Below are 20,998 nucleotides of genomic sequence, written 5' to 3' on the forward strand. Positions count from 1 at the left end.
GCCAGTTTGGTGTAGTGGTTGAGTGCGTGGACTCTAATCTGGGAGAAGCAGATTTGATTCCCTACTCCTTCACATATGGACATTTACTCTGTGTGAATCATGCAACAGTGTTCCTTGCCAATCTCCAGCCAGCTCCCTGCTTGTGCCTATTTGTACATGCCCTGCAAAGAAGGACTCTAGATCATGTTTCTCTCCTGAGCTGCTCAGCCATGCAGATCCTGACTGCATTCCTGTCCATGGAAGCCATTAAACAGTCTCTCTGCAGGAGCCATTTTCCTATGACATCCTAAAACAATATTACTTCAGGTCTCACTGGACGCCATGAGAGTAAGGCGGGAGCCCCATGCACCTAGGACATGCCATGGAGATGCAAATGTGAAGACGGCCAAGGTTGACAATAGGCTTACTAATTTCATCTTCTCACCTACACAAAGACTTTTCCTGCCAGCCAAGGCAGTTCTTACACAATACAACTTCAGCTAGAAGAATTGTCTTGCGAAGACCAGTTCCTGTCACACAGATCATCCCATTGTGTTAGCTATGATGCTAAAGTAAATCACAATTTGGATCTAGATTGACCAATTCTTTTTCTTTGTTTAGGCTGGTTTACACTAGGTAAACCCATCATGACTTGCTAATCTTGTCAAACTCCTGGAAGCCTCCCCCTTCTGGCCCTTCTGTGACATCAGAGGTCACATGTAGTTGTGTCATGCAGTGTAATAAGTCACCTGACATCTGTCATGAGTCACCTGATACCATTGCCTGGGGACACAAATTTGGTAATAAGACCATGTGATTGGCCAGTTCAGTGTCTCGTCTTGTCCTGCCAGAGACTTGCACCCCTGAACTCTGTTTTGGACCCTTCCATACTCACCCCTCCCCTTACTGTTTTCACTGCTGGACCATTCCTTTTTCAGTCTTCAATATAGGTATAATATAAGCCCTGTATGTCTTTTCCTTATATGTTTCTCTATGTAATTTTCATCTCTATTTTTCTTAGGAATTGTGTGATTGATGAGTGATTTTATTTTCTTGTATGTTTGAATAATTTTCTAGTATGTTCCCCAGAGAGCACTGAGATCCAGCTCTCAAAATCTTTTAACAATCCCTGGGCCAAGAGAGGCTAGATTGAAGACAACCAGGGAGCAAGCCTTCTCAGCAATGGCCCCTCGATGGTGGAACCAACTTCCAGAGATGGTGCGAGCCCTGCGGGACCTGAACCAATTCCGCAGGGCTTGCAAAACATTTCTTTTTCAGCTTGCTTTTAAGACAGAACCTGGCTAAACTGATTTGTAGCCATCTAGCCATCTTATGTATGATTATGACGTATAGTATTTTATAGCACCTATTTTATCTATTTTTAACTAATTTATTTATGTAATTGATTGTATTTAAAATTGTCGTTTATATTGTTTTATTTGAATCATGGAATTCCATGTCTGTGAGCCGCCCTGAGCCCGCCTTTGACGGGGGAGGGCGGGATACAAAAATAAAGTTGTTGTTGTTGTTATTATTATTATTATTATTATTATTATTATTATTATTATTATTAATAAAACCAATTATAGTTTACCAAAATTCTCATTATTTAAAAGGAAAATTCTTGGGAGTCCACCTCCTGTATATACAGATTTTGACTCCGCTTAGTTGGTCATCTTGCCCACCAGACTAATTCCCCTACCTCATTTGAGGGCAATTTGACTTGCAATAAGGTTTTCCAATAGGTTATCTCAAGTTAATAAAAGGCTATTGAGTAACAACAGTATGTGTGTAGCAATACAGTAGTTGAACAAATTTGACTGCAACAGCACCTTTAAAGACCAAAAATATTTTTCTGGGGTAAATGTTTTTGTGAGTCTAAGCTCACTTTGTCAGATACAAACAGAATACCTTTATATCTAGGTCAGAATTTGGAGGTTGTTGCAAAGGAGGACATGTTGGAATCAGAATGCAAAGGTACAATGCAAACAATAATCAGCTTGATTAAAACTGGAGAAATACATAGAGGTGGGAACACTTAGTGTATGTCATGAGATAATACTCCTGTGTCCCTATTGAGCTAGTGTTCCGAACTTGTTAATAAATTGTAAATTTGACAATCTCGCCATTGAAATCTCCCTTTGAAGCTTCTCTGTAGGAAAACTATTACTCTTAGGTCAGCAATGGAATGTTCTGGAAAATTAATGTTTTCCCACTGGTTTCTGAGTATTGTGATTTTTAATGTCAGATTTATGCCAGTTTATTCATTCATGTAGGGAATGGCCTGTCTCTTAGATATAGAGATTAGAAGGGCATCGTTAATAACTCAAAGGAAAATGAGCAAATCCATGAATTTGAGATTATGCAGCTGGTTTTGTAAGGTCTGATTATTGTGTTGTTAAGAGTGTATATGGAGACAAAGCTGGCATCTTATTACTGCAACCCCTGGTCCCAGTCTATGTCAGTTTTAAGTGAGAAGTTGTTTAACGTTAAGGGGTAGTCTCTGTGTGGACAAGAAATGGTATAAGTAACCAATGCAGTTCTGCTAACTGCTTTCCAGTTGAAACACGCAAGGACACCACTGAATGTCCAACTTATCCTCTATTTAATAATGGTTTATAAATACATTGGGCGTATGACAGGGCTCAGTGGTATGAACTGACTCCGAGTATAAAAAGACGCAAGCAAAGATTCCACAACTTCCGTAAACAATGTATTTCATTGCTTAGCTAAAGGAACGCTGCTGTTCTACCCCAATTAGTGCATTCCACTTAAGAGCAGCTAAGTATAAGCTTCTTATCGTTGAGTGGCAACCCACCACTGTGGTGGTGTGGCTTGTAGCAGTAGCAAGATTCCGTCAAGGCATACTGACATCCCACAGAAGAAACTTTGAAGACCTCGCAGCTTTACAGTTCCCATAGTGCATTGCAAGAACACTTCAGCGCAGGCTGGGAATTGAAGTCCATCGTTGCACCTAAGCTCATTGCGCGGGTCTTTCTCCTTTCACTACACTGCAGTCCGGTGATTTACACCGTTAATAGCGCAAGCGCGTGCGTGTTTGTGGGGAGAAGCGGTCGGCTTCGTTACGGTTGGTGGGACGGTGCCCTTTTTTCCCTTGAGGAAAGCGGAGTGCAAAAGGAAAACGGGAGTTGCTGTGACTGGCTGCGCCTGGCATGAAAGGAAGGAGGAGACAGAGACCGTAACTGCTTCGACAGTAGCACAGGGTGAGCGGCTGATGGTTACCTTCCTAGCCGGTAAAGGGTGACTGTCTCAGCAGTGACTTGCTACTTCTAAGCCAGAACGAAGTTTGATGAGCATTACCCATTTTTCCTTTGGAATGGTTCCTTATCCTAACAAAGAGGAGGTGCTAATTGTGTGTGTATACAGTACTATATATATATATTCCCTTATATTTATGTTTCAACCTTTGTCATCAGGCATTAATAAATGTCCTTCTAATCTCTATATCTATCTATATATACACACATTCCAACTAACTGGAGGCACTCAATAGTTCCTTCTTTCCATGTTTCCTCCAAGGAGCTCAGGACCTTAAAGGAACTCAGGTGGGTAGCAGGTTGTTTATCCCTTTATCACAAAAACCCTGAGATCATTTACCAAGGATCACCTAGTAAGTTTAGAGTTGAAGGGGATTTGAGCCTCAGTAGCCTGCAGTACACCATTCCACAGTGGCATATCTTCTGCTCTTCCTGTTTTCTGGTCCCTGAGCCAATCACTTGTACCTTGTTATTTTTTATTTATGGGTATTGAGAGTTGTCAATATGGTGGCTCTTCAGTCGATGCATCTTATCTCTAGTGCTCCTGTTTATAAATGTGTGCACATGTACATGAATACATACAGCACATAGTCTGCCACTTCACACACTAATGAGGTATGTTTTGAATTGTTAATAACACGTGGTATGACAGTTTGCAGCACCTGAGCAAGGCTGTTAACAATAGGACATTTTGGAGGTCATTAATTCATAGGGTTGACATGCGTAGGCAGCAACTTGATGCCATATAACACACATATACACAAGACAGTTACTTCTTCCCCCCGCCCCATCCAAGTTAATCTTTTAACCTTCCTGAATTAAAACAATAGAGGATATACTGTTGCAAAGTGAAGGAATATAGCAGACAGGATGTGAAGTAAAGCCTTCTTTTATATGTAACTTTGGTAAATGTGGATGGCTCAGGCAGAACTCTTTGACATGAGAATGTTGCAAGTTGTAGTTTTCGTCTGTGAAATGTAAGGAGGCGGGCACTGGCTGTATAGGCAGGCTGCGGTTAAAACAAAATCACAATGAGGTTTGCATTGTGCTTGTCAGAAATAAGTGGGCTATTTTAACTTTAACACAAACTCTGGAAACTCTAGACACAATGGATCTGAGGAGCATAAGGCAGAATGAATTTAGTGAAATAATATCATATATTTCCCAGAACCATCCATGTACCAGCTCAATTCTTGTGGCATTCTGCATATTGCAATTATAGGTACTAGTGCTGGGTAGAAAAGGTCAAGGAGAGCATCCTCCTGAATAGATTTGGGTAAAAATAAAGGAAGTTATAGATAGTAGTGAGATGCATCAACTGATTTCTTTTGGCAGCTCATAAGGGTTATAATATTGGAAATATTCATGTTTAAATATTCATGTTGCAAATATTCAATATTTGCAATTTCAATATTGCAAATATTTATGTTGCAAATATTCATGTTTATCACTCTTAATGGTGCCATTGGACTCTAATTTTATTCTAATATTTATCACAGTTTACTTCAGAAACTGATCATTCATGGTTTCTTCATGTTCTGAAGATGATCAAGTTAGATAGAACATACAGAAATGATGGTCATCTTAGAAATGAAGAGTATTATTCTGTAGCTGTTTAACTGTTTACAGAAATGCCCATTGAAGTACTATAGAGTAAATGTTAAAGGGTTTATGAGGGCTCTGGTTAAAAATAATGTGTTTTTTTCTGTGTTTTTTTTAACAGGGGATTCATAGCATGAGAAAGCACAATGTATATCCAGTCTCCTGAGTTGTTCATCCCTCTGCTTTTGTCATGATCAAACAGTTGACTGAAAAAGTGCAAACCAGTTTGCGTTCTGGAGTGGCCATCACTTCTCTGGGGCAGTGTGTTGAAGAGCTTGTCTTCAACAGCATAGATGCCAAAGCAACATGTGTGGCCATTAGATTGGATTTGGAAACCTTTAAAATCCAGGTTGTAGATAATGGCTCTGGGATGGGAAGAGAAGACCTCTGCAAAGCAGGAAACAGATACTTTACAAGTAAATGCTACTCTGTGGAAGACCTAGAAAATTTAACATTTTATGGCTTCCGTGGAGAGGCTTTGGCAAGCATTGCAAATATGGCCAGCATAGTAGAAATCTCATCCAAGACAAATAAAATTGCAAAAACTTTTTTGAAATTATTTCATAATGGGAAAGGACTGGAAGTTTCTGAAGCAGAGTTGAATAGACCAAGTCCTGGAACAACAGTGACTGTGTACAACTTATTCCACCAATTACCTGTGCGGAGGAAATGCATGGATTCCTTACTGGAATTTGAGAGAGTAAGGCATAAAGTAGAGGCTCTTTCACTTATGCATCCCTCTGTCTCTTTTTCATTAAGAAATTATGCTTCCTGTTCTATGGCACTTCAGCTGCCCAAGACAAAAGATGTGTGCTCTCGGTTTTCTCAAATTTATGGTCTAGGTAAATCACAGAAATTGCGAGGAATATATTATAAGTCTGGAGGATTTGAGATAAGTGGCTATATCAGTTCTGAAGGGCATTACAATAAAAATATTCAGTTTTTGTATGTGAATAATAGACTGGTATTAAAAACAAGACTGCATAAGCTAATTGATTTTTTATTAAGAAAACAAAGTGTTATATGTAAAACAAAAAGTGTACCTGTCACTTCAAGTCCTGCTCATCATCGTTCTGGTCCAGAGCTGTATGGAATCTTTGTTCTGAATATAAAGTGCCAGCATGATGAATATGATGTGTGTTTGGAACCTGCAAAAACTCTAATAGAGTTTCGCAGTTGGGATGCTCTTCTACTTTTCATTGAAGAGGGAGTGAAAGCTTTCTTAAAACGAGAACATCTGTTTATTGAGCCATGTGGTGAAGATGTTAAAGAATTTAATGAAAACAATGGCTTTTGTTTGGGTTCTGCTATGGCTTTACATCCTTCTTTTCCTGAGGAGAAATACACGCAGGAGAATTTCAAGAAAGCTTGTGATAATATTGTGGATTCTTATGAAATGTTTAATCTGCAGTCAAAGTCTGTTAGAAGGAAAATATCTCTTGAAAAGGAGACATCAGATCACAGAGGACCCACTAACAATATGAAAGAAACAGGTGCTTTCCCAGATTTGGCTATCAGTGAGCCAGTACATGAAAGCAGCAGTAAAGTGGCAAATCCTCTGCCCAGCAAAAATGGCACCACTCTTGATCTTCCAAAATTGAGTCACCTGCACAAAGAGCCAAATGTATGTGTTGATCCACAGACTGAGGTCATAAATTCCAAGTGTGGGCAGAACTTGTCAGATGCTGTAGAAATAGACAGTAATAGTAGGATGGTGCTTTGTTCTGAGAAGTCTGGCAAAAACACAAACAACCTGCATGATCCAGCCTTTCAGGAAACTAGCCCCAGCTCTGCAGCTGTTGGACACTTTGTTAACATGAGAGATATTAACGTATGCAAACATCAGTTTCCCTTTAAATGTGCTTTGGTGGGAAAATACAGGATGGCAGAAGAGGAAAGAGAGCCTCCTATGGGGTTAAATTCTCATGGGTTAAATTCCCATGAAGCAGCAGCAATGGAACAAGAATCTTTAAAGTTATGTTCTACAGGCCTTATAGTGCACCTGATGCAAAGTCAGCCACCAGATAAAACAGTGGACATTAACCACTCATCTAACATACTGCCTGTACTAGGTCCAGTGAGTGCCAGGGATGTATTTGACAAAAAACTCACATTTCCAAGTCCTAAAGAATGTTTTAGGATAACTAAAGGAGGTATGTACACAGAAAATGGCTATGAAAGCAAGGCAATTGAGCATATGTCAGACCAAAAGAATTTGATGGATTTATTTCCTGAAGTTGGCAGTGGTGACTTTGCGACACATTCTGTCAAAGAACTGAGTTCCATTACTCCATCCAGTTCTGTTCATAATGTGGATGGTGCAACCTCAAGAAAGCAAATGCCTGAGAATTTAACTAGATTTGGGCACTGTGCCATTGCAAAACTAAGCTTGCATCCAAAATTAGGTTCATTAGATAGATTCAGGCGACATTATGGGAACATAAAGAATACACAGTCAGAAAAGGCAGATGAGTTTGCAGCCCCAGGCTGCGTTGGGTCTCTCATTGATAAAAATAAAAATATTGAACACTCAGGTATTTGTGACATCCCAGCTAAAGAGCATGTTGGATGTAATAATAAAGACCACAATTGCCATCTTCCCATGGAAAAGTCTCAGTTCTGCTCTGAAGAAAGCAGAAAAACATATGTAAGAGAGAGCCCTCTGACCCTGACAGATTACTCTCAAAGCAGAACAAAAGCTCCAAGAAGCTCTGGATTCACAGGAACACTTGCCTCCAAAGTGTCAAAAATGAAGGGAAGCCTTAAAGAAACTATACATTTAGAACCCAGAGGGCAACCTTTTGAACAAACCCAATTGTATTCAAGCCCCCCAAATGAAGGCAGCTGTGGTCTCACATCTGAAAATAACCTTTTGCAAAGTAACTATTCTATATCTCAATTATCCACAAGAGAAGTAGGGACAAAGAGCCAGAGTTTTGCTCCATGCTTTCCTGTGCAAAGTAATCCTATGGAGATCTCTAACACAAGAGCAGTGGATATGGAAAGTACTGTCAGCCTTTGTTTCATTGACACCGATGGAGACTATGTAGTTTCCCAAAAGAGAAAACTGGCATCGACCAATGAAGAGGTATGTCCTGAAGACACCTGTGAAGATACAAGTGTTATGGATGAATCTTCACTGCAAAATGTGAACACCTGTGATCGTATAGTGGTCCTCTCAAGTAGCAGTGAAGGTGCTGTAGATGATGCAAATCCATCTGAGAATGTGGAGTTACAGAGTCATCTTTCTGAGTGGTTTGATCAGTTCGATACATCCTTGGGTAGGACAGTATACGTCAACAGAATGACTGGACTGAGCACCTACAGCGCTCCTCCTAGTGAGGAACCTAAAGCTGTATGTACTAAAGATATAAGTACAATGGCTGTAAATGTCATGGAGAATGGTAAGTTCACAGCATAATTGTGGGAGCAATTCTAAGCAGGCCTCCTCAGAACAAAGTCTCATTTTTTTCAATGGGGTTTACTCTCAGGGAAAAGATTTTAGAATTGCAGCTTTTGTGTTTCATCTGCTGGATTGTCTTCTCTGGTAGGTCCCTGGAAGAGCCTTGTGTTCCACTGGTAACAACACTCTGGTGATCCCTGGTGGTCTGGCTGTCATTGACCAGGTGGAGCTTTCTGCCAGATGATATCATGCCCCTGTAGGACTTGATGCAATTCCACAAGGCCTGTAAGGCAGAGATGATCCATCAGGTTTTTAGATGAGGGCAGCAACAGTTTATTAACTGACTGGCACCTTTCTCTTTCCCCCCCTATCCCCAAGACACTTTGTAAGTTTCTTTCTCCCCCCCCCCCCCCCCCGCAGCCCCACAGGATGCCCTGGTAGTTCAGGATTCAAAGAAAGCCCATAGGGCTCCATCTGAATTTTTACAATTTTAGCTAATTTGTGTGTTTTTAATTTTATGTGCTTTAACTATGTTGTAAATTGCTCAGAGCCTGGTCTGAGCTGGGATGTGGCAATTAATTAAGTACAAATAATAATAATAATCTACCACATATAGAATGTTCTTGCAGACTTCAAGTGGTTAAGGGCAATAGCATAAACTGGGTATCCTATAGAACTGTTTAGTACATTTTTATCCCGCTCTTCATCCAAGGAGCTGAGGGCAGTATACATAATTTCCCCCCTCTTCATGATCATGAGATGTAGTTAAAGCTTAAAGAGAGTGACTGGCCCGGTCACCCAATGAACTTCCATGGCAGAGGCAATTCAAACCTGGGTTGCCTAGATCCTAGTCCAACATCCTAGCCACTTCACCACAGAGGCTCTAAATCCTGTGGGGTTCATGCTGTAAGTTTCTACTAGTAAAAGTGTCATTTTGTGCTTTTGTTTCAAGAACTCTTTAGCCCTCCCATGGAAGATAACAAAGTCAGTTTAAATACACAGGAATTTTGGGCACTGGGATTCTATTGTAGTGTTTCTTAAACTTCCCAAGCTTGCTTCTAAACTTGCTCTGCATTTTGCCCCCCATCTCTTCAGTAAGCAAGCATATATACGTGGGTGTGTGTGTAAAGATGTGGAGCACTAATCCAATATTGGCGTTAGTTAGGATTGCCAACCTCCTGTTGGAGTCTGGAGTTCTTCCAGCATTACAACTAATCTCCAAGCTACAGAAATCAGTTCTCCTGGAGAAAACAGCAACTTTGGAGGGTGGGATTTATGATATTATACTCAGGGCTTTTTTTGCAGCAGGAACTCCTTTGCTTATTAGGCCACACACCCCTGATGTAGCCAATCCCTCCTGGATAACAGTAGGCCCTGTAAGAACAGCCCTGTAAATCTTGGAGGATTCACTACATAAGGAGGGTGTGGCCTAATATGCAAAGGAGTTCCTGCTACAAAAAAAGCCCTGATTCCCCAAATCCCACCCTCTCCGCAGCACTGCCCCCAAATCTCCAGGAATTTCCCAGGCCAGAGCTGGCGACCAACATTAATAGAGGCCATAGTATCTCTCACCATTTGAAAGCAATGGAGGTGGAAACTGCCATCAAGTCATGATTAACAAATGTTCACTGCATTGCTAAATCTCTGCTGCTAGGAGGAAAATAACTCCATGTTTGAAGAACTGCAGATTTATACCCCACCCTTCTCCCTGAATCAGAGACTCAAAGCAGCTTACAATCTTCCATGTCTTTTCTCCCCATAACAGACACCCTGTGAGGTGGGTGGGGCTGAGAGGGCTCTCCCAGCAGCTGTCCTTTCAAGGACAACTGCTGCCAGAGCTATGGCTGACTCAAGGCCATACCAGCAGCTGCAAGTGGAGGAGTGGGGAATCAAACCCGGTTCTCCCAGATAAGAGCCTGCGCGCTTAACCACTACACCAAACTGGTTTGCCAGTTTCAAACCATGGTATTGGAAACTACTAGGGCTGCCAGGTCTGTGCTGGAAATACCTGGAGACTTTGGGGGGTGGAGCCAGGAGAGGGTGGGGTTTGGGAAGGGGAGGGGCCTCAGCATGGTACAATCCCATAGAGGCCACCCTTCAAAGCAGCCATTTTCTCCAGGGGAGCTGATCTCTGCCAGTTGGAGATCAGTTGTAAAAGTGGGAGATCTCCAGGCCCCACTTGGATGTCGGCAGCCCTAGAAACTACTGTCCTATTTCATATGAACATTTAATGTGCACTTTTCCTTTGTAACTGTTTGATAATTTATAACACATTGCCTGTAACTTTATTTCTTCATTGTAAGGCATTGAAATAGGTGTAATTCTGTTCTGGGTCTTTTAGGGTTTTTTTTTTTCCAGAGCTAACCACAGTTTGATCTTTTAATAGTAAGAATAACAGGATGAATTTGCAGACTTGTGTCTGTAAGAGCATATACAGAAGTAATTCTTTCATTGGCTATTTAGGGTTCCAGTACACATGTCATCCTTTTAGAAGTGAGTTTATTGTTCCTTTCCTTCCGAGACCTCAGAAAGAGAGGCATTTGCAGAGCCAAGACTTCAGAGGTAGGCCCAGTTTGCCAGGACATAGAGTACTATGTTAAATAAAAACAAATTAAAGAAGGCTGCCAGCTGTCCCAACAGGAACTTGGAATTACTCTAGGTCTGTTAACAATGAGACTTATATGATTCACTTAATGTGTGAAATTGGAAATAACTCTCTTAGGTCAAAGTCAATTATTGATTGAGCGTGGATAGTGTGAGATGCCCAGTTCTATGTAAAACGCTATCTGTGGTTTGAAGAGAAATGACTTAATCTCCTCTTCTGATTGTTCTTTCATTCTAGGCTGAAAATGGCAACAGATGTAATTTTTAAGATCCAAGCAAAATTGAATTATTGTTCTGGTATGCTCTTTTTTCCAGTGGGAACAGAATGGGCAGCTGACTTTGAGTCCTGTTAGGGCATGATGAGTTGTACTAAAACACAGACTGGTCAAAGAACCAGATGCCATTTTAACAACCCTCTCCAAAGCTTACTGATTCCAAAGATGTAGTCATATTAGCCTACTTTAGGCATAATAACAGAGACTCTTGTGGCACCTGAAAGACAGCAAAGTTGGCAAAGAGACTTGTGAGCCAGAGCCCAGTTCATCAAATGCATGAAGTGTCACATTCAGTTGGCAACAAGATTTCATCCCAAAGCTGCAAACAACACGAGGCAGTGGTTGTGATAGGGAGTTATTACAAAGAATGCCCGGAAGGCCAGGTTTCCTAAGGTAAGGGCATGGTCTGTTACATTGCAGAGCTCACATTAAAATGAAACCCAGTGGAAAGAGTAAATGATTTACACATAATGGGCATGGTCCTTGCTTAGTAAAAGGTAAAGGTAGTCCCCTATGCAAGCACCAGTCATTTCTGACTCTGGGGTCGCATCACAACGTTTTCACAGCAGACTTTTTATGGGGTGGTTTGCCATTGTTTTCCCCTGTCATCTACACCCCCAGCAAGCTGGGTACTCATTTTACTGATCTCGGAAGGATGGAAGACTGAGTTAACCTTGAGCCAGCTATCTGAACCCAGCTTCTGCTGGGATCAAACTCAGGTTGTGAGCAGGGCTTGGACTGCAGTATTACAGCTTACTACTCTGCACCACAGGGCTGTCTCTTACCTGTTGATAAATTGGATTTATTTATTTTATTTTATTTTATTTATTTAGAATTTATATCCCGCCCTTCCCACCAGTGGCTCAGGGCGGCTTCCAACAGATCCCACATAAAATTAACAATATTTAAACATATAAGGGAATGACGATTTAAAACAGGTAAAACAGGTAAAACCATAAATATTAATAAATATTCAGAATATATATAAAAAAGAAATCTGGCAAGTTGTATTAAATTCTCAAGCTAGGTATGGGCTAGCCGGAAGAGGGTCGTCTTACAGGCCCTGCGGAACTGAACAAGGTCCCGCAGGGCCCTCACCTCTTCCGGCAACTGATTCCACCATGTAGGGGCCATAACAGAGAAAGCCCTTTCTCTGGTGGATTTCAAGCGGGCTTCTTTCGGCCCAGGGACAGTAAGGAGATTTTGTGTTCCCGACCTCAGTACTCTCTGGGGTACATGCGGGGAAAGACGGTCCTTCAGGTAGACAGGTCCCAAGCCATATAGGGCTTTAAAGGTGATAACCAGCACCTTGTACCGGACTCGGTATGTCACTGTAAGCCAGTGCAGGGTCCGGAGACCCGGCTGAATGTGTCCCCACTTTGGGAGACCCAGTAACAGCCGGGCCGCGGCGTTCTGCACCAGCTGCAATTTCCGAGTTCGTGACAGGGGCAGCCCCATGTAGAGGGCATTACAGTAGTCCAACCTCGAGGTGACCGTAGCATGGATCACTGTTGCTAGGTCGTCGCGCTCCAGGAAGGGGGCCAACTGCCTTGCCCGCCTAAGGTGAAAAAACGCGGACTTGGCAACGGCTGCTATCTGAGCCTCCATCTTTAAGGACGGCTCCAATAACACCCCCAAGCTCTTGACCCTGTCTGCCGCTACCAGCGGCGCACCGTCAAAGGCTGGTAGGGGGATTCCCCTTCCCAGGCTGCGGCGACCCAGGCAAAGGACCTCTGTCTTCGTGGGATTAAGCTTCAGCCCGCTCAGTCTGAGCCACTCAGCCACGGCATGTAATGCCCGATCTAGATTTTCTGGGGCGTGGGTCGGCTGGCCGTCCATCAGTAGATAGAGCTGGGTGTCATCAGCGTACTGGTGACACCCTAGCCCGTGCCTTCGGGCAATCTGGGCAAGAGGCTTCATATAGACGTTAAATAACATCGGGGAGAGGACTGCCCCTTGGGGCACACCACAGTCGAGAGTGCACCTCTGGGACAGCTCCCCCCCAACTGCGACCCTTTGTCCCCGACCTTCCAGGAAAGAGGAGAGCCACTGTAAGGCCAACCCCTGAATCCCTGCGTCGGCGAGGCAGCCCTTCAGTAGCCGATGGTCGACCGTGTCGAACGCAGCCGACAGGTCTAACAGCATCAGCACCGCCGAGCCGCCCCGATCCAGATGCCGTTGAAGGTCATCTACTAGGGCGACCAGCACCGTCTCCGTCCCGTATCCCGGGCGAAAGCCGGACTGAAATGGGTCAAGGACGGAAGCATCCTCCAGGAAAGTCTGTAGCTGCATCGCCACTGCCCTCTCAATAAGTTTGCCCAGAAAGGGCAAATTTGAGACTGGCCGATAGTGTGCCAATTGGGTCGGATCTAAAGATGGTTTCTTTAAGAGGGGGCGGACCACTGCCTCTTTGAGCGGCGTTGGAAAATGCCCTTCCGTCAGGGATCTATTTATGATATCCCGTATAAGATATCTAAGGTCACCCTGGCAGGATTTAATAAGGCAGGAAGGGCATGGGTCCAATTTACAAGTAGTTGGGCGAGCAGATAAGAGAATCCTGTCAACTTCCTCCAGGCTGAGGGGGTCGAAGCCATCCAGCGTATAATCCGAAGACAGGCTTGGGGCCTCGATTTCGCTAACTGTCTCAAAGTTGGCAGGGGGGTCGGGGCGGAGTGACGCGATTTTGTCCACAAAAAATTTCGCAAAAGCCTCACAGCCTATTTCCAATTCAATAGAATTTAGTCTGCCTTGCGGCAGCATTATAAGTCCTCTAATTATATCGAACAATTGTGCCGGGCACGAAGTTGCAGACGCAATCTTAGCCCCAAAGAACGCTTTCTTTGCGGCTTTGATTGCCATCTCGTAGGCTTTTAAATTCTCTCTTTAAGATGTTCGGGTCACTTCATCTCGAGTACGCCGCCATTGCCTCTCCAGTCGTCTGAGTCCTCGCTTTTGTTGCTGCAGCTCCTGGTTGAACCAGGGCGACGGCTTCGAGCGGGGACGCAGAGGGCGCTTTTGTGCGACCTCCTCAATAGCCCTGGCGAGCCCATCGTTCCAGGACTCTACCAGATCATCCAGGGAGTCGCCAGTAGGCCAGGTGTTCCGAAGGGCCGTTAGGAACCGTTCCGGGTCCATCAGGCTCCGCGGGTGAGCTAAAATTCGCTCTCCGCCTAAACAGGTTTTGGGTGACACCCCCATACGAGCCTTAAGGGCAAAGTGATCTGACCATGGCACTGCTTCCATTGCAATATCAGTCACTGATATTCCGGCTGCAAAGACCAGGTCCAACATGTGCCCCGCCTGATGAGTGGGCGTTGTAATAACCTGGGAGAGTCCTAGTGTCGCCATGGATGACACCAGGTCCGTCGCCTGGCTGGAGGCCGCGTCGTCAGCATGGACATTGAAGTCACCCAAGACCAAAAGCCTTGGGTGCTCCAACGCCCAGCCCGCCGCAGCCTCCACCAGGGACGGTAAGGCGCTGGCCGGTGCGTTAGGCGGTCGGTACACTAGCCAGATCGCCAACCCCTCCCCAACATCCCACATCAGGACGACACATTCTATGCCTGGAATCTCTGGGGCCGGAAGAGCCCTGAAGGAGTAAGCCTCTCGTATGAGAAGTGCCACCCCTCCCCCCCGCCCGCTAGTCCGTGACTGGTGGAAGACCGAGTATCCCGGGGGAACGGTCTGGGAGAGAGCTACCGTCTCCCCCTCACGCACCCAGGTCTCGGTCACGCAAGCCAGGTCCATGTCCTGCTCAGCCAAAAATTCTCGCAGGACAGCGGTCTTATTATTAATGGACCTGGCGTTGCATAGCACCAGTGACGGAGGCGAGTAATTCAACCTGGCCTTACTACTTGTCACCGTCGGGATGGGACGGAGGCTGGAAGGGGGTCGATCACTATTATGTCTCGATCTCCTTCCCTTATAATTCTGCCTCGTCCCACCGTCGTATCTTCCCCTCCCCAGGAGTACTGGAATCCCTAGGCCTGTCATCTTTTGTTAATGTTCCCTAGTCCGGTGGAACCGTTAAAGCTACCCTCTTCTCCTCACCTCTCCTTCCAGTCGATCTATCTATTTATCTAAATTAATTAAACTACTCTACCAATTACTATATAGCTATTTAATTAACTCATATCTTACTTCTCAATCATTAGCTAAAAATCAAATTAATTTAATCTAAAAGCTCATTAATTGTAAAAACCCTCCTTATAAATCTTTCCTTAATTAATTTGCCACCAATTAATTTTCAGATCCCCAGCTCGTTAATTATAAAACCCTCCCAGTAAATTCTACCCTAATTAACTTGCTGCTAATCAACTTTCCCTTTAGCCAATAATCAACCTCTTAAATAGCCTATAGAACCAAACCAATCATGCCATTAAGTTGGCAATTTAGATCTGCTGGGGTGAGGGGTTAGTGCAGGGGATGTAAACAATTGAGTAAAGTGCAGTAGTTTTAAAGTGCTGAAGTCTATAAAGTGCTGTGATCTTATTTTCGAGTCTTTGTCTTTATCTTCGGGCGTGCTGAACTCCATGTGGAGCTTGTTCTTTAAAGTGGTGCAGGAGGAGTAGACAGCTCAATAGGAGGGACGTTGGGATGGTCTTATAATGACTATGTGGCCGGTCGGTGGACCCGGGCGACCACTGCGCAATCTCAGGGGGCCCGGAGGGGTGTTAGCCCCCCCGCGTCTTCTTCGTCACGCAGGCTCCGCCCCGGTCAGCAATCAGTTCGGCCCCTTTCGATATTATCTGGGCCCTTCGGCCACCCGTCGAGTCCCAACGCAATGCCCCACAACCACTCCCACACTGGGAAGGGAGGGGGGACACGTCCCAAACTTCGTCGCCACACACGGCTCGTCCAAAGCTGACTGTGGTCTCCTCCGGCCCCCAGCTCAAGTCTGCGGCTCGGCTCCCCAGTTTCTGCCTCCGCCTCACAGCCTCCGCCACGTTCGGCCACGGCCGGCTCGGCTCGCTCCTCCTCCCGCCCGCGGCAGTCCACGCCGCCCACCGCTCTCCGCCCAGTTCCCCGGCGCGGTGCGGCTCGGCCCGGCCCCACAGCAGGTCAGCAAGCCGCTGCAGCTCACGTTGCCCGCCGCCGCTCCCCGCTCACTCCGCGGCCCAGCGTGGCCCGACTCCGCGGCCCTGGCGTGGCCCGGCTCAGTCCGGCACCGTAGCTGGCTAGGAGCACCGTCCCCTGTCAGTCACGCAGTTCGCCTCGCCCGCCGCCGCTCTCCACTCCACTCCACGGCTCGGAGCGGCGCGGCGCGGCCCAGCACCACAGCACCCGGGAAGGTTTTCGATAGAAAAGCGGGATGCTAGGACTTGAAATTTCCCCTCACTTTCCTCAGCTGCAACTGTAACTGCAAGTCACTCACAGGTAGCTTAGCTTGTTTATTTGTGTGGCGGTGAAAAGCTGTTGTCTCGAGGAGCTCCGGCGTTAGGGCTCCTCCACCGCCGCCATCTTGCCAGCAAAAAAAATGGATTAATAGGATAACCGAATAACCTACATAAAAACCTGTAAGGAAGAACAACTATTGTTTGTAATGAACTAACCATCTCAAGTTAAGCCCAAATTTGATAGTATCAGAGAATTGCAGCAGTTTTGTTTTGGTCTATTTTGTTCTATTATTAAGTGTCCATGGAGAATCAAATGCTCACTTGTTCTTTTTTAATGTCTGATATGTTCATCTGTTCTCTTGCATAGAGACTGTCCAGTTTGACAATGTAAATGACAGAAAGCATTACTGTCACATGATAGCAGGTATCGCATTATGGAATGTGTTGGTCAATGAGCCCTTGATGGTATACCTAATGTTATGGTGTCATGTGATGTTACTTCAATGAAGATAGACGTGGCTTTGCAGTTTATTGTAGGAGAGGTTGCTTTAGAATAGGTAGGGGTGTAACTTTAAGCAAGGATCAGCAGCCCCCAAAGCTTGTGAAAAGGGATGTCATCTTCCAGATATAGATCCAAAATGATGCACCAGACAAGTTTTACCAGTGACATTCTGAGTTGTAAGGTGTCTGGTGAGATAACCAAAAATCTAATTAAACACTTCTCCCCTCCCCTCTCTAAAGTACAATGTGTGCCTAGTCTGTATATTTGCAATGAAAAAAATTTTGTAGATGCATTTCAAACTTGATAGCATAATCAGTTTTCTTTTATGCAAGAGAACATGTCAGGTGTGAAGCAGCCTTAAAAAGTTAAGATTGTATGTGTGTTCTATTCTAGATGCACAAGGAGAATCTCTCCAGTCTGTGTTTTCAGAGTGGGACAATCCTGTGTTTGCTCACTGCCCAGAGGTGAGTTGTATTAGGTAGTCATGATTTGGGGGGAACTATTTAATGTTTGTATTATGTTGTGACTTGTGTGCCAAGGGATTCTCCCCCCTCTCCCATGAATCGTATACAAGCCTTTTTTAATGATGATCACTGTATTTTTAAAGTTATTTTAAGTTAAGTTAGTGCTATTTTGCTTAGAGGGTTTTTTTTAAAACGGGGAAGTCAAAGTGCTTGTGTAAGCCCCACTTACATTGTTGAGCCAACACTCTTAAGTTGAAGAGAAAGCACTGCCCTCTAAAATATTTTTCCCCCATCTGGAAATTAAAAAGTTCAGAGTAGTGTGTTGCTACCTTTTGACATTACATGGGAATGTGGTTACTACTGCATGTCAGTTCATACTGCTGACACTGGTGTGTTCCTCTGGTTTACAGAATATTTAGCCAACATTAGAGCCTTCTCTGCTTTCAGAAGAGCTTTTTGCATTGGAGGAAGTTCCTTGCACTACAGGAACACAAAATTCAGGCACAGCAGAATGAGCTGTAGGATCCAACTAACTAATGACTATGTACTGTAATTTTAAATTATGTTCCTTTTACTCATGAGAGATACTGTCTTTATTTTTATTATATTTACAGTATTTGCTGCTGAATCAAATTGAGATTAATGGAACTCATTCCCAAACAACTTTAATATAGATGTGCTTGTAAATGTACAACATTTGTGTTTATGTGCACATTAATATTTTTTACTTGACGACATTGATTTTTCTTTTAAAAAGATTTTAGTATTCAAGTAACTTCACCCTCAATAGGTGTTACCTTTAATATGCTTACCTTCATTAAGTGAGAATGTAGAGTAACAGCTAAGTATCCAACCACTATGGTTATTTTTGAAGCCCTGCTTTGGGTAACCATGCCATCTGAGGCTAGACAGTTGACAACCCAAGAAAGGGACTTTTTTGTTGTGGCACCAAGATTATGGAATTCCCTCTCCAAGGAGATTTGTCCCCTTCTGCCCCCTTCTATTATGGTCTTCTACCAGCAGGCGAAAACTAGACCATTTCTCCTGTTCATGTTCTTGAGTCTTTTGTGTGTGTGTGTGTATGTACACACACACATACATATCTGTGGGCATCCTAAGATGATTTTTTACATTCTTTATAGGTTGCTCTTGATGTGAGCAGTGGGCAGGCTGATAACCTTGCTGTGAAAATCCATAATATCTTGTATCCTTACCGGTTCACCAAGGACATGATTGAGTCAATGCAGGTAAGCTTCCTAGCATATGCTTAAATGGTACTACTGCAGCTGTCACTAGAAAAATAACATTGTCTTCATTGTTGTTGAGCTGTAGATTGGTACAGCCACAGATCTTCTCATTCACTTGCACATCCTCTGTGATAAATGCTATCATGTACCAGAAATTTTGCCATTTATACTGGCAAAACTCGACTGTGTCTATGGAAGAAAAGAAATGGACACAAATCAGACCTTACTAAGGAAAACACAGAAACAAGTGAATGAACATTTCACAGTGCAATCCTAACAAGGGTTGTGCACTTATAAATCCATTGTGAGCTTAGAGGGGGGTGTTTATGGTTAAGGTTGTGCTGTCTGTTCTCCTGGATATTCAGTAACAGATTTAAAAGTTGCCATATTTAAGCAAAGAAATTTCCAAGGGCAGCTTCAGTGTGAAGCTGCTGAATTGGTATTGATATGCAGATTTGACACTATCAGACTTGAGCTCAGTAAGAACTAGGAATGAGTAATTCACTACAAAAGTTACTGAAGCTCTTTAGAGTTTTAAATATACTGTTCATATTATTTGCCAGCTTGTCACAGGTGATCTGTACCCACTCTCAGTGGGTTGTTCTTTTGACTGGTACTTGTTCTTTGTTCTGCAAAATAATGCAACATGCTGATGTCCTGTTGCTGGGTCTTCTGGCTTTGCTATTCAGTTACGCTTTCCTCTGCCCCTTTCGTTTCTTCTTTGCCTCCTAACTGCTTATGCCATAATCAGTTGTTCATATCCTGGACGGTTTCAGCCCCCTCAGCCTGGAGGAAGTCGACAGGATTCTCTCATCTGCCCGCCCAACAACTTGCAAATTGGACCCATGCCCTTCCTGGCTTATTAAATCTTGCCAGGGGGATCTCAGATATCCTATACGGGATATCATAAACAGATCCCTAACGGAAGGGCTTTTTCCGGCGCCCCTTAAAGAGACCGTGGTCCGGCCCCTCTTTAAAAAACCATCTTTAGACCCGGCCCAATTGGCACACTATAGGCCGGTCTCAAACCTGCCCTTTTTGGGCAAACTTATTGAGAGGGCAGTGGCGAGGCAGCTACAGACTTTCCTGGAGGACGCTTCCATCCTTGACCCACTTCAGTCCGGCTTCCGCCCAGGTCACGGGACGGAGACGGTGTTGGTTGCCCTGGTGGATGACCTTCAACGGCATCTGGATCGGGGTGGCTCGGCAGTACTGATGTTGTTGGACCTATCGGCGGCGTTCGATACGGTCGACCATCGGCTGCTGACTTGCCGCCTTGCTGACGCGGGGATTCAGGGGTTGGCCTTGCAGTGGCTTTCCTCCTTCCTTGAAGGTCGGGGACAAAGGGTCGCGATTGGGGGGGAACTGTCCCAGAGGCGCTCACTTAACTGTGGGGTGCCCCAGGGAGCGGTTCTCTCCCCGATGTTGTTTAACATCTATATGCGACCTCTTGCCCAGATTGCCCGAAGGTATGGGCTGGGGTGTCACCAGTATGCTGATGACACCCAGCTCTATCTACTTATGGACGGCCGACCGGTCTGCGCCCCAGAAAACCTGGACCGGGCACTACAGGCCATGGCTGAGTGGCTCAGACTGAGTGGACTGACATTGAATCCTGCGAAGACAGAGGTCCTTTGTTTGGGCCGTCGGGGACCGGGAGGGGAAATCCCTCTGCCAGCTTTTGACGGTGTACCGCTGAGGCCAGCGGACAGGGTCAGGAGCCTGGGGGTGCTATTGGAGCCGTCCCTAAAGATGGAGGCTCAGATAGCGGCCACTGCCAAGTCCGCGTTTTTTCATCTTAGACGGGCAAGGCAGTTGGCCCCCTTCCTGGCCCCCGACGACCTAGCAACAGTGATCCATGCCACGGTCACCTCGAGGTTGGATTACTGCAATGCCCTCTACATGGGGCTGCCCCTGTGCCGGACCCGGAAATTGCAGCTAGTGCAGAATGCCGCGGCCCGGCTGTTACTGGGCCTCCCAAGGTGGGGGCACATCCGGCCGGGCCTTCGGGCTCTGCACTGGCTTCCAATAATATACCGAGTCCGGTACAAGGTGCTGGTCATCACCTTTAAAGCCCTATATGGCCTGGGACCTGCCTACCTGAGGGACCGTCTCCCCCCACACGTTCCCCAGAGAGCACTGAGGTCTGGCACTCAAAATCTGCTCATCATCCCCGGGCCCAAGGAAGTGCGTCTCAAGGCAACTAGAGACAGGGCCTTTTCCACAATGGCCCCTATGTGGTGGAACCAGCTACCGGAAGAGGTGAGGGCCCTGCGGGACCTTGCTCAGTTCCGCGGGGCCTGTAAGA

At 45.0% G+C, this 20,998-nt stretch overlaps 1 protein-coding gene across 1 annotated transcript in view; it reads left to right on the plus strand.

The window, feature by feature from the left end:
• Nucleotides 1–4,984: 4,984 nt before the first annotated feature.
• Nucleotides 4,985–20,998, plus strand: part of MLH3 (mutL homolog 3) — a 34,176-nt gene continuing 18,162 nt past the window's right edge. The window contains exons 1-4 of the mRNA XM_060263170.1: nt 4,985–8,263; nt 10,726–10,824; nt 17,373–17,443; nt 18,586–18,690. Of these exons, the coding sequence (XP_060119153.1) occupies nt 5,050–8,263; nt 10,726–10,824; nt 17,373–17,443; nt 18,586–18,690 (3,489 nt within the window). The 5' untranslated portion in view covers nt 4,985–5,049. The remainder of the gene's footprint in view (nt 8,264–10,725; nt 10,825–17,372; nt 17,444–18,585; nt 18,691–20,998) is intronic.

Source organism: Heteronotia binoei, chromosome 21 (genome assembly GCF_032191835.1).
Source record: "Heteronotia binoei isolate CCM8104 ecotype False Entrance Well chromosome 21, APGP_CSIRO_Hbin_v1, whole genome shotgun sequence".
Lineage (NCBI taxonomy): Eukaryota > Metazoa > Chordata > Lepidosauria > Squamata > Gekkonidae > Heteronotia > Heteronotia binoei.